General features: G+C 33.9%; 1 protein-coding gene across 2 annotated transcripts; it reads right to left on the minus strand.

Moving 5' to 3' along the window:
• Positions 1-7,997: 7,997 nt before the first annotated feature.
• On the minus strand, positions 7,998-14,099 carry LOC138903492 (uncharacterized). 2 transcript variants are annotated; one of them, XR_011412637.1, is made up of 2 exons: positions 9,583-14,091; positions 7,998-8,488 (listed from the first exon to the last, which is right to left on the minus strand). XR_011412637.1 is itself a non-coding variant. In XM_070191689.1 (2 exons), the coding sequence occupies exon 2, from the start codon at positions 11,091-11,093 to the stop codon at positions 9,678-9,680; it is 1,416 nt and encodes a 471-aa protein (XP_070047790.1). In that variant the 5' UTR covers positions 11,094-11,242; positions 13,802-14,099; the 3' UTR covers positions 8,886-9,677. The 2 variants fall into 2 exon arrangements, 1 of the variants encoding a protein (XP_070047790.1); XM_070191689.1 differs by lacking the exon at positions 7,998-8,488 and having other exon boundaries at positions 8,886-11,242; positions 13,802-14,099.
• Between the last annotated feature and the right edge of the window lie 50 nt (positions 14,100-14,149).

The following is a 14,149-nucleotide window of genomic DNA, read 5'->3' on the forward strand; positions in this document are numbered from 1 at the left end:
AATTATAGTTATTATGTATTTGATTTTAGGTATTCGCAAATATGAATATATATATTATACCAAAAATTATTACTCTCGTTGTTTCAATTTAAATGACATACTTTCTTTATTAGTCCGTTCTAAAAATAATGACATATTTTTTTATTTGAAAATAATTCAATTTTAATTATTTTGCCTACTTTACCCTTAATGAGAAGTTTTTATAGCCACACAAATATCATGGCCCCACAATGCTTTTGCCCTTTAAGCTTTTCGGACTACTTGTTTAAAAAAACTTTTTTTTTTCTTAAACTTTGTGCTAAGTCAAAGTAGCTCATCTAAATGAAACAGATGGAGTATTAGTTATCCTATATAGGAGGTGAGATAGATAATCCCATGAAATATCCCAGAATTATAATCTCATGTGATATCCCATAACTGAACCAAATGACCCCTAAAGTGTACTTGTAAACATTATCGTACAAATACAGTCAGATCTCTTTATAACAGTTTTTCATATAAAAATCAAATTTTTTTCATAATCGGGTTTTTGTGTTATATGTCACATCTCTATAATAACTTTTTTATTTATCTATAACAATAACAACTATTTGTATAATAGTACGTTGTTTGTAGAATTATCCCTTTTTAACATTCATCTTTTTTTCTTGGGGGGGATACAACATCGATATTTATAGAAATAAAATCTCTAAGATTACCAATAATAGGTTTAAAAGTTCTGACCAAATATTTTAAAATTAATATACCACTTATTTTGAAACTTTACTATATACCACTTAAATAGACTTCTCATCTTTTGTAACATTAAAAAATGAATATTTTTTTTCTATAACCGTCAAATAATCGCATTAAACATCAAATATTATTATAGATATATAATAGTCGATCACATTGAACCCAAAAATATCGAAACAAATAATGTTATTATAGTGAAGTTTGATTATATAATTTTAAGAGTACCAACATGATTGCCCACATTTTTTGCCGGGCATACTTCCCACCCCACCCACCCCCGCTACAAAAATAAATAAAAAATAAATAAACAAGTAGTGTGTTCTCTTGCTCGTGAAAATACATAACTATGAAAACTAACAAATAACCCTGTGTACTACAAATTAAAAATGGCAAGGTTTACTTCTTTTGTTAGCTGAATTTATAGAGGAAGCCTAGATATTTGTTCCACGGGGTAAAACGCATCGTGCATCCTCCTCCTCAAATTGTATAAAAAATGTTTTACTCTTCTTCTCCAAAACCGTGTTTCAGCAATCTGTTGCATGGATTTCTTACAGATCCAATGAAAGATTTCAACTGCCGGTAGCAAATACACAAGTTGTCGAACAAAGTCAGGAAACAAAACCGAGCTAGTACATGCCATTGACAAGGAACCAAAGAATACCAAACCATGAAAAATTAGATGGCCGCGCCTGGAATAATATTTCTGCTTAATTCGATACAGTAACCAGTAAACAAGCAAAGTGCTTACTGCAACAAACATGATTCTGGGATGTGTTTGAAATGGATCAGTCATGTCCTTTCCTTGATATTTAAGCTGCAGAAAGCCGAGGATAAGACCGTAGAATGATGCAAAAACAGTAGTGAAGGAGGAGCTAATAGTACTGTCGTCTAATAATAATAGTTGTTCCTCGTACAAGTAGAAAATGTGGAATTGCACGGCCATGAAACCTTGGTTGGATTGATCAGCGAACAGTACCACGTTTGGGAGGGTAACAAGTTGACGAATTGATCTTGTTCTAGTATTATCCTCCATTGGCAAAGTAGATCAGAAAAGAAAAGAAGTATTAAGCAATTAAAACATTTGGTTCAGTTACTATGGAAGAGTAGTGAATTATATATACCAGCCAATTATGGTGAGTTAAGCAATTAAAACACTTGGGTTCTATGCTCTATTATTTATGAAGGAAAAGTAGACCTGCAACTATGGTTAACGTTAAGAAATATTTCGTCAACGTAATGTCGGTTTTTTAACCCAAATAGTCCTTCAAGTTTGGAGGTAAGTCTATTCGAGTCCCTAATATATTACCTTTGTGATAGTTTGATTACAAAGATAAGGGAATATAATACCCGGATAAAATGTGGATTACTTTAGAAAGAATTACACAATTAATCACTTCATAAGCTGACCTTGCAGTATTTTAGCCCAATTACAAATTTCCAAATCTGTAGCCAAATATCAATAAGCTCAGATCCGGAAAAACAATTTCGCATTTTTGATTCTCTATATCTTCAGGCATAAAATATCCGTGAGTTTTCACTCCTTTTTCTTCAAGTTTATAAATACATATCACAATTACAAAAATGCAAAAACAGATGCGAGAAACATAAAATCTCATCTTCTTCAACGTTAATTTTGTTAAATTTTGAATATAATTTTGTAAGAAATTTGGAGTGGGTATTGTTTGAACTTATTAGAAATAGTTTAAGTAGGTTGTATACAAAGTTTGAAGTCATTTGATAGAGATTTGGACTAGTTTTGAAGAAAAATTGCAAGTGAAAATCGCACATAAGTTCATCAGAGATGCTTATACACTTTTATACAATGTTATACACTTTTATACAAAGAGGTACATTATGTATATAGTTGTATAAAAGTGTATAAGATGTATAATCATAGTAGTAAAAATATTCGTGATATACTATGTATATAGGTGTATAAGAAGAATAAAAAGAAGAAGAAAATGCGAGAAATTCACCAAATACCTATAAATAATGTATCAACATTGTATATAATAGTGTATAAGAGGTGTTTATACACTATTATACATTATTATACAAATGAATCCTATCAATGGAGCTTCACGGGTTCTTCTTCCTTGGGCATCCTCTAAAATTTAACTCAAATCTAGCTTAAATCCAAATCACTTCAAATTTAAGTTTTGAATTCATCTTGATGATTCCAATTAATTGGGACAATACTCATTCCAAATAACTAACAAATCGAAAAACCCAATTTCTAAAATCGAATCTTTGAACCACCTTTAATGGTGACTTTTATTTTTCAAATTTTTAGTTAACCATTGGGTCAAAATTACACGTGGAATGAGGATAAGTCTAAGACAACGCTGACACCTTCTTTCTGGTTTGATGATCCAACAACCTACTGAGTGAACCTCTTTAGTGCATGACAATAAACATATTTCTCCCCATTATATTGGAGGAAGTGATCTCCAAAAAATTAATTCTCTTGCAAATTGGTTTTCTTCTTCATCAAAATAGTAGTTATCAACTTTAAATTTGGAAGAAGAATTGAAGGAGAATAACAATGGTAGAGAAATCTTGGAGTGCAAAGCCGTGACACGGGGAAAAGAATAAGAACGAAGAACGAAGAAAAAAGGATGGACTAACTGGTGAAAAATAATTTTCAGGTTATGTACAACCCGAGCTACACTAGGTAATGGCTTCAAACGTGAGTCATTTTCTGATGGATTGTTGGGCCAAGTGATAAGGGGTGTAATTCTCCCATTTGGTATAAATTTTAGTGTCCGGATTAATTATCTCAGAATTATTTTTACCACAATTGTGGTATTAATTTTATATCAAACACTATGTAGGAGTACTAATTTTCGGATTACTAATAGTTGGAAAAAATAATAAAATAACACATTTGTTCTTCTCCAAAACTTTTATCCCGATTCTGTTCAAGAAAGCTTAGGTTAAAATTTAAACTACAAGTTAAGAGCCGTTTGGATGTGCTTATTTTAAATGACTTTTAAGCATAAGCCATATGATTTTTGGTTATTTTAGCTTAAAAACAAGTGGTTAAGTATTTTTTTTTTTACTTTATCCAAATACTCCAAAATAACTTAAAAGTTATTTTGACTTAAAAACACGTAAGATAAGCTAATCCAAACGGGCTCTTTATAACACTATCAGAAAAGAAATGAAGTATTAAGACCGCAAAACTTGAGTTAAGCAAAGCATTTGGTTCAGTTACTATGGTTAGTCTTTCTCGTTAATTATGGTTAGTATTTCTCACGCTTATTCTATGCTCCATTATTTATAAAGGAAAAGTGGACCTACAAACTATGGTTAGTCGGTTATCAAGACCAACTATGGTTAACGTTAAGAAAGATTTCGTTGACTTGTCATATCGGTTTTTAACCCAAATAGTCCTTCATGTTTGGAGGTAAATCTATTCTAGTCCCTACATATTAACTTTATGATCGTTTTGTGGGATTACTTTATCTCCCGTTTGGTAGAATTTTTAGTTTCTTGATTAATTATCTCGAAATTATTTCTATCGTAATTTTGGTTAATTTTATATCATACATTATGTGGGATAACAATTTTTAGATTATTAATATCGGAATTAAACCATAAAATAATATATTTGTTCTTCCCAAAACTTCTATCCCAATGTCGTTCAAGTAACCGTAGGTTAAAATTCAAAATACAAGTTTATCTAGTTTAAACTAATTACATATTTCATATTATATTCAATATATTTTATTTTTTATCTAAATAAATAAATATTTATCAATAAAAGTATATCTACTAAATAATCTCATTATTATTTAATTATCATATTTCAACTTTCATATTATAATCCCGGTATAACTTGTTTGCAAACTAAAAAAGGAACCTTTGAGCACATATGATTCTTTCTTTTAATCCACTATCAAAGTAACGAATCTCTCAATATGAATTATTTTCAAGTTTAATGAAAATGTCTTATGTTTTTCATGTATTTAAGCTAAATTAAAATCGCAATAGGGTCTTCTCATATAAATTTAAAAAGGCTATATGTACTGATTTTTTAATAGGATAGCTTTGACTTTCTTTATAATTTGGTCCGTTACGGCCACTCTTGACTTTTTTGACTTTCTCATAGGATAGCTTTTTACCAACGATAAATATTTATTTTTTTACTTTTACTTATTCAATATATTAAATTAAGAGAAAGATAAAAAAAAATTCCTATTTTACAGTAATCATTTCCCAAAACTTTTGAAAATATTACCATTATTATGGAAAAATTTGTAAAATACATGCTTCATTTATTTTTTTCTTGAAGGGAGTACAAAGTCAAAAGTGGACAACTAAAAATAAAAGAAGGGAGTATATCCTTTCTCCTCCTCTTCTTCCTTCTTTTTTGGAGGGTAAAAATATGTTTACTGTGTCAAATTATTTTATTTTATCCTGTGTATAATTTGATTTATAATTACCGTTAAAACAAATTGTCTCATTTTTAGCTCTAGGCTCTTACTGGAGCTCCAAACCAATCTATAATGGAGGGTCATTTGGACCTCTTTATAATTTGCCTCGTTATTTGTAGCACATGATATGTTGAAAATCATACTAAATTCTTGTTTTATGGTCCTAAAATATCAAAAAATGAGGAACGGTCATGGAAAATTCATGTCTATTATTCATTAGGTCGCACAAAATTTAGGCAATTCGGAGCCCATCACCTAAATTCATGAAGATGGCGTGAACATTAGCAATTTAGAAATCATACTAAATTCCTATTTTATGGTCCTAAAATGCCAAAAAATGAGGAATAGTCATGAAAAAACTATGTCTATTTTTTATTAGGTTGTTTCTGATGGGCCCACAAAATTTTGGGCGATTCAGAGCTCGGCGTCCGAATTCATAAATATGGCGTAGACTAACACAAAATATCGAAAATCGTCATGAATTCCTATTTTATGGCCCTAAAACGCCAAAAATTGAGGAACGGTTATGGTGAAGTTATGATTATTATTCATTAGGTCATTATTTACGATCCCACAAAATATTAGGCGATTAGAAGCCCGTCGCCCGAATTCATGAAGATGGCGTTAGCACACAAATATCAAAAATCGTCCTGAATTTCTATTTTATGGCCCTAAAATGCAAAAGAAATAAAAACGATAAACGGTCATGGCGAATCAGTTATTATTGTTTACTATGTCGTTTCCGATGCCCCCCCCCCCCTCCCAAAAAAAAATTAGACGATTCAGTCATTGCCCGAATTCATGAAGATGGAGTGGACATTAGCGGACGAAAAATCAAAAATCGTCCTGAATTTTTATTTTATGGCCCTAAAACACTAAAAAATGAGGAACATCCATGATGAAGCAATGACTACTATTCATTAGATATTTTCTGATGGGCTCACAAAATTTTAGGCGATTCGGAGCCCTTTCACCCAAATTTATGAATATGGCATGGACATATTAGCACACGAAAAATTAGAAATCGTCATGAATTCATATTTTATTGCCCTAAAACATCAAAAGATGATAAATGGGCATGGCAGTATGGTCATATGCAGAGTGGGTTCAATTGCTTTTCAGATCTAAGAAACTAACAACGAATTGATGATCCGCTGATCTTAAGATACGGAGACTGTTCATTCGGTCTCCTGATCATCCCATCTATAAAACCAAACTTCTTCCTTGCTCAAAAGGCAGCCCCCATGGACCTAGTCCACCCATCATAATTTTCTCCCTTCAATTGTATACGTGTTATCAGTATCCCAGGATCATCACTAGATATCGTATGGAGAGATTGTCTTCCCTTAGCTAGTCTTATCGCCAGTATTACTCCTGTCGGCAACACTACTTTCTTTATCAATGTCTCCGGCCATAAGTATATCAATTGAAGGGCTCTGATACCATTCCAAAATGTGGACTGAATTTCGAAGAGAGAGAAAGGGAAAAGCTTGTGCCTTCCGTTGATATCAAAGAGAATATATATATATATATATATATATATATATATATATAAGTTTGTCCAACTCTGATTAATGAATTCATAAAAGCATGATAAGAAGATCCTAATATAATACAAACTCTATAATACAATATATTTACCATATCTAATACTCCCCCCGCCTCATATTAACAGTCGTGGTTACTAAAACTAGTTGTCTCAAATTATTTGTCATTTTAGAAGTTCAAGACAAAATTAATTATTTTTTTCCTTTTTTTTTTACCCTTAGTAATAATTGTTCTTGAAGATGGAGATAACACATAAATAGAATAAATATCCAATAAAGAGAGATTATATCTTAAGACATAAATAAGGGTAGAATAATCCAATCCCTTTCCTAATTAATATTTTTTAAGGGCGTGTAAAAAAGAAACATGACACATAATATGAGACGACAATAACAACAATAACAACTCAGTATAATCCCACTAGTGGGGTTTGAGGAAGGTAGTTTGTGCGCAGACCTTACCTCTACCCTAGGGTAGAGAGACTATTTCCGATAAACCCTCGACTCCTTCCCTCCAAGAACTCTCCACCTTGCTTTTGGGGTGACTCGAACTCACAACCTCTTGGTTGTAAGTGAAAGGTGCTCACCACCGGAGCAACTCACTTTTCTCGCACATAATATGAGACAGAGGGAGTAATATTTACATGCCTAATAGTAAACAACTGACAATTGCATTTGGCTTTCACTGATTGCATGATGATCACTAAAATCTAATAAGATTTGTTTTAGTAATGAATTCCTTTTTACCAGGTTTTAACTAGTAATAATATTTTAAGGTTTTAACTAGTAATAATATTTTAACTGAGGGATATGCTGCACACTTATTATTTTTATGTCCTTTTGTCTTCAAGAGCATAAACGGGTCCAAATGAGCGAAATGGATATTGGTTATTCGTAAAAAGACGAAGCAAACAAATATGCAGTGGTTAAGATTTTTCCTAAACATAGGAGTATATACCCCCCCCCCCCCTTTTGCTCTAAACCAGTCTTTTTGGAGTTCTTTTTAATTTAACAGCTTGTTTGGACCGTTGTTATCTATCGTTTTATAATGTATTGTATTATGTTATATTATATTGTATTGTATCGTTTTATAAATGCAATGTTTGGATAAATTGTATTGTTTAATGCTGCTAAATAATATTTTACAATTTGGTTTGCCTGAATCGTACTCATGTACTGTAACGAATAAGTTTACAAAAATATTCTCAATTGTTTAAATATTAAATTTATTAAGAATTACGCATAAATATAATTTAAGAAAATCTCTTTCTACTAATTTATCATCAAATGTCTTATAAATAGATTACACAATTAAATTCATACAAATTCTAACAAAATTAGCTATTTTACATTGGAGTTGAAAGCGGCAGAAGTTCTAGAGAAAAAGGAACGAAGACAACGTAAGTTATAGGTGGGAGATTTGGAGTTAAAATTAAAAAAAAGGTAAAGGGTAAAATAGAACTATGGAGTAATAAGTTAGGGCATAATAGGAAATAAAAATAGGAAACAATCCCACCACACCAAATCGATTGTTTTAAAAAATGGGACTTATCATTGTTCCGGAACAATGAATTTAACAATACAATACAACCAATTTTAATGAAACAATCAAAACAAATATTATTTTTGGATAACAATACAATACGATACAATGAATAACAACCATCCAAACAAGCTATAAAACTCAATTCAATGCCAAGGTCTATCTATCCTTTGCCACTGCAACTCCCAAGTCTTTATTCCTTTTCCCATGAAGTGACATTATACCTGCTATTATAGTAGGATAAGTATATACTCCAAATATGTCATAAATATACTCAAGTTTAAGACTATATCATTTGAACTCTAGTGTTTTGTCATCATGATACATCACATTTTTTGCCTCCAAGTGGATCAGGTTGTAGTAGCCTCGTTCTATCATTTGGAATGAATACAACATACCCAGTATTATCCCACTCAATTAGAAATGAATAGCGTTACAGATATCAAATATTAACAAAGTACTCTCTCTATTTTATTTATATGACAGTGTTTGACTTGATCAGATACGGAGTTTAAAAAAGAAAAGACTTTTGGCACATACCTAAAGTAGCCTTAAAACTTGTACTCTTAAACAACCATGATTTTTTGATGACTATAAGCACATTCATCAAGGGCGAAATGAGAAGTTAAAATAAAGGGTTTTCAAATATAGTAAGGCAACATTCTTTCTAAAACAAACTTAAAAGGAAAGAGCATCATATAAAACCAGGAGTACAAGTCATTTATCAATCTTGATTAGAAGACCTTATCTCATGTACAACTAATCAAAGGAAAGTGATTCACTTTGCAGCTCAGTTGATAAGACCTTTTCTTGAAATTGCTTCGATCAATACTTGGATATAAGAGCGGGAGTTGTGCTAATACTATTCTGTCATCTATAGTTGCAGACTGCAGTAGGAATAGATTGACCTCTTTACACAATAGATCATTTATCAACATCAAACTGTGAGAACCCTCCTTCCTTCCAAAACATGCGTATTTTCTTATGTTTAATAACGATGGTGTGAGTCAGCTTGCATGCACCTCAATTAATTTCACGGGCATACATCCTACCAGCATAGGTACCGAGTAGCTAGCATTGTAGATGTTGCATAAACCTTTCAAATTACATTAACAAAGAGGGAAAAAGACCCAACAAAAAAAGAGGAAAAAAGAGCGGTGGAAGTTTGTAGACAACAGTCCCATTCAGTGACTGATCTGTACAGACTGCCTGCACTCGATGAAGTCGATTTGACCTATATAAAGTTGAATAATTTTTAAAAAAATATGTCTAAGCTAGCTTCAAACTGATTGCTAAGTAAGGGTACAGAATACCCCACCTACTGATTCAAACACCTGGATCTGCCTCAGAATACATGTTCCCTGAGCATCTACTCTACAGAAATGTGAATGTCCGTGCTGAATGATGGGTATATCATGGGCCAACTGGTTTTCTATCCCAGGCCTCTCTTGCTCCAACCAAATCAGGACGATATCTCTTAGCTAACACTTCTACTTGTGCAGCAAATGACTTGTTTTCATGTTGACTTATTTGACGAACCATCTGTTTCCATCTTTTTCGACATAACTCTCCATCCCTGTGGTCAAGAAGATTGTCCCAATCCACGTCCTCTATGCAGCTCGGATCCAGTTCAAAAAGGGCATCAATTAGGCGATAGTCATCAGTATCTGCCCATTCACCTGCAGCCACCATCGGTGATGTTAATTGTCTGTACCATTTGTTGCAGCAATTTAGAGCAATCCTGGTGGACAATTTGTCACTAATTTCACTCCAGCAAATATTATCCCGTAACATCCCATGCTTAGATTTCTTCTCTTCAAAAAGCTTCAGTTGCAGATTAGCGTTCACCAAATCAAACAAATTTTGGATCTCCTCCTGAGCCCAATTTCCTTTTTTGAGATTGTCCAGTTTTATCCTATGCCATGCATTTCCCACATGTACCCTATCTTTCCCAAGTTCATCAGCCAAGATCTTCCACTTGGGCCCATGTTCTCCATGGAACTTTCGTACCATCTCATACTTTTCTTCAGTCCATTTACCCTTCTTACCCATTCTAAACAAACGTTGTGCACGTTTATAAACTGCTATATAAGGCCTGTATGGTATAGCCTTCCCTATCTTTTTCCAGCAGCCCTTTAATTCAGGAATAAATTTAGAGTCCAACACTTTTTGCAACCCGTCTCCACCCAAGTTATGTACCTCGATGTATCTATAAACAGCGTCTTTGACAATTTCATCTTCTTCTTTTGTGAACCATTTGCCGCACAGTAATTTTTCTTGGTTAATTCCATGCTTCTCATCACTTGGATCACCGGATGGAGGAAAAACCTGAACATCACCTGAAAATTCTCTTTTTTCACTCTTTCCATGTGTAAGATCTTTACAATTGTGTCCTTTTGTCTTTTTCCTCTCTCTGATGTTAGCATCATCTATTTTGCTATTTTCTATCTCTTCTATGGTTGAAACATCACCTTGATTGACTCCAGACGCAATATCTACCTGTTCATCCTCTTTGTTCCTCTTTTCCTTTTTCCTTTTCTTCCTCTTCTCCTCGGCTATAACATTTCCACCAGAGCCCTCGCTGAGTGTCTCAACCACCTCACTGTCATGTGTATCACTTGCACTTTTATGAGCAATTGTTTTGGTGTCTACAAGTGCATCATGCATTGTATTCCGCTCATTCTTCAATGTATTTTTCTTCTTCACAACATTTTTAACAGCATTCTCACACCTGTCTTTACTGGACTTCTCAGGCTGTTTTCCAGCACCTCTTTCTTTCTTTCTCTTGATATCACGATCTTCACTTCCTGTGGGTTCTTTAGTTTCCATCTTTGCCTTATCTCTTTCTTTCTTGGTCCCTACAGAAGCGAGCTTCTCTTTCTTGAAACTTAAATCAAGCTCAACAGCTTTAACAACACCCTGTCATTCCTGAATCAGTGGTGCTAGAATTCTTTTGCAATGCACCAAAAATGGTTTCTCTGCAGAAGGAAGAGAGAGAAAAAAGTATGGCTAGGAGACTGAGCATACTACAACCCCTTGATGAGATTACCAGAACCCATTTATATACTTATATTCATATTATCCAATTCACTTGTAAGTAAAAATAACACTCAGTAATCTACTAAATTAAAGACCTAAGTCCTCAATTTTGGAATCTCTGTTTTAAGTATCAAGTTGCACAGAGGAGTCAATTGTATTTCAAACATAAAGCAAACCGCAAAACAGTGTTGTGAAGAGCGTGAAGCGAAGAAAAGCGACAAGCCCCTTTTCGCTTAAAACGAGAAGCAAAGCGCTCGCTTTTTTGAAGTGAAGCGGAATTTTAAAAAAAATACTGCATAGACAACCTATGAAACTGTAAGCAAAAAAATGGCTACAACTGAACGAAAAAAATTGGGCCGCATTTCGCTGCAATTTAAGACTGAAGAAGAAGAAGAAGAGGAAGAAGAAGAAGAAGCAGAAGAAGAAGAGAATGAGAAAAAGAAGAACTGGAGGGGGGGGAAATTTTGGCAGCATTTCGCTGCTATTTTGAGACTGAAACGGTGAAAGAAAAAGAAAAAGAAAAAGAAAAAGAAAAAGAAGAAGAAGAAGGGGGGGAGGAGGAAGAAGAAATCACATACCTGGGCTTGAACATGATGAACTTGAACTTTAAAAGTGCAGAAAATGGGAACCCTAATCGTCTTCTTTTCTGCTGCTCGATATGTTTTGAAAAAAGAGAGCTTTTTAAATTTTTAATCGTTGGCAACACCTTAATATATCGAAGCGCTCGCTTCTGTCGCTTCTCGCTTTTTTGGCAGAAGCGAACGCTTTATAACACCTGATACGCTTCACAACATAGAAGCGACCAAGTTCCCGCTTCGCTTCGCTTCACGCTTTAAGCGCTAAGCGAGCGCTTTTCACAACTCTGCCGCAAAATAAACACTAAATCTCACATCTGTATAATGAAATACTATTTCAGCTCCCATATTATGGTTGCTAATTAAATGGCATGGCTACTCGACTAACGCATGGCACTAAAACTCCAAAGTATAAGGAAAATATAACACATCTTGAAGGGCAAATAGAATTACCTAGTCAATTCTAAGCACCAAGGTAAATCCTTCCTGCTAAAAATCAGTCACTAACATTGAGACCTTCTGTATTTGTGGTTAAGTTTCTATCAAACTACTTTTTAGTGACAGTGATGCTCGGGCCAGCTAGAGCCCACCTCGACTATTTCATTGGGTACTTGCTACCTCCCACCAGTACAAATATCAGGTAATTCTACCTGCTTAGGTGTCACACATCCTTTTTCCGAGGAATCGGGGAGTTTTTCTAATTAAACTGACATTAATCGAAATAGGATTATTTATTTAATTAGAGTCGCCACTTGGAATATTTGTTATGGTGTCCCAAGTCACCGGTTTATTTTAAAATCCCAAATCGAGGAAATTGACTCTTATTTATGGTATGCGTACACAGAAGACCGAGTAAGAAATTCTGTTAACCCGGGAGAAGGAGTTAGGCATTCCCGGATTCCGAGGTTTTAGCACAATCGCTTCAATCATACATGGCTTAATTGTTGATTACGTGTTATAGAACCTATGTACGTTTTGCCTTTTACCGCTTTTAAATTATGGTGTTATGGAACAATCTTGAAACGAACCACGTATGTAAATCCGTTTTGTTCGGGCATCAAAATCATGTCACGCGTACGTGTACATAATTAATAACACTTTATTAATTTTAAGATTGTTTGGTCAAGGTCGCACGAACGCGTACCTCGAATTATTTTGGGAATCATAATTATGTCACGCGAACGTGTACATAATCACGATAATAAAATTAAAATGTGTCTAAATCATTCTACGAGTATTCATAAGTTAATTATTTTCTAAACTAGTTTGAGATTCGTTGTGCAAGGCCAAAGAGATTATGGATCATGCTTTGTAAAAGAAACTGTAAGTTGAATAAGTAAGTAATTTCAAATGTCTCATGTGTACGAGAATCTGTTGGCCAATTTATTAGAGTCCACGCGACAACCACCGCTCAGCTTTATGAATTTGGCATGTAGGATGGTAAACAATGAGATAATTTCAAACAAGTGTGTTCGAATCCAAAGGAAAACACATGATAGCAAAGTTACAGTATTTAAAATTACTAGCATTGGTGGGCTAGGATAAAAAATAAGGTTGGGCTCGAATGAACCCTTAGTCCCATGTTACTTTAGGCTTGCGTCTGAGGCCCACTCAGCCCTTAATAGAGTTGAAACATTACTCTTATTACAGTTGTAGCCACTGGTTGTAAACAACGGCTATTCTAAATTGAAAGGATTTAATGCTAATTTCGTACAATAGTCATTCTTACATTTATGCTGGTGTTCATATCTTGAATTAACCAAATTTCAGCATCTACTTTAATTACACTACGTGACAAATGCATTCATGTCCATAATCATATTACAGTCCAAACATGAGAGTTTAACAAATTATGCCAGATTTCATAGAGAATAGGGGCTGTCATTTCAAAGGAAAATGTGAGTACATAGATGTTGAACTTACCAGTTCAAAGCTGAGAAAACACTAGGGAACAGACCAAATAAAGGTCAGAAATGGCCTCAACTAGAGCTCAGCAATGATTCCAACAGCTAACAGCAGAATTGCAGACCAAATCGGCTTGCCAAAAACCCAGAAATAATAACGAAATTCTCTAGAATCAAGCAGAAACAGATGCAATTTCTCCACAGCCTTTTTTAAAAGGAAAATCAGTGAATTCAGATGAGGGTGAGGTGAGAATGAGCTTGTGTGAATTATGATAGAGAGAAAAGAAAGAGAGGGGCGGCGGTGAGGGGGTCCGTTCATCTGATTAAGGGGAGGATTTTTGTAGTTTTAGCTAAGAGGGAGGGTAAA

The sequence above is a fragment of the Nicotiana tomentosiformis genome, chromosome 12 (assembly GCF_000390325.3).
Source record: "Nicotiana tomentosiformis chromosome 12, ASM39032v3, whole genome shotgun sequence".
NCBI lineage: Eukaryota > Viridiplantae > Streptophyta > Magnoliopsida > Solanales > Solanaceae > Nicotiana > Nicotiana tomentosiformis.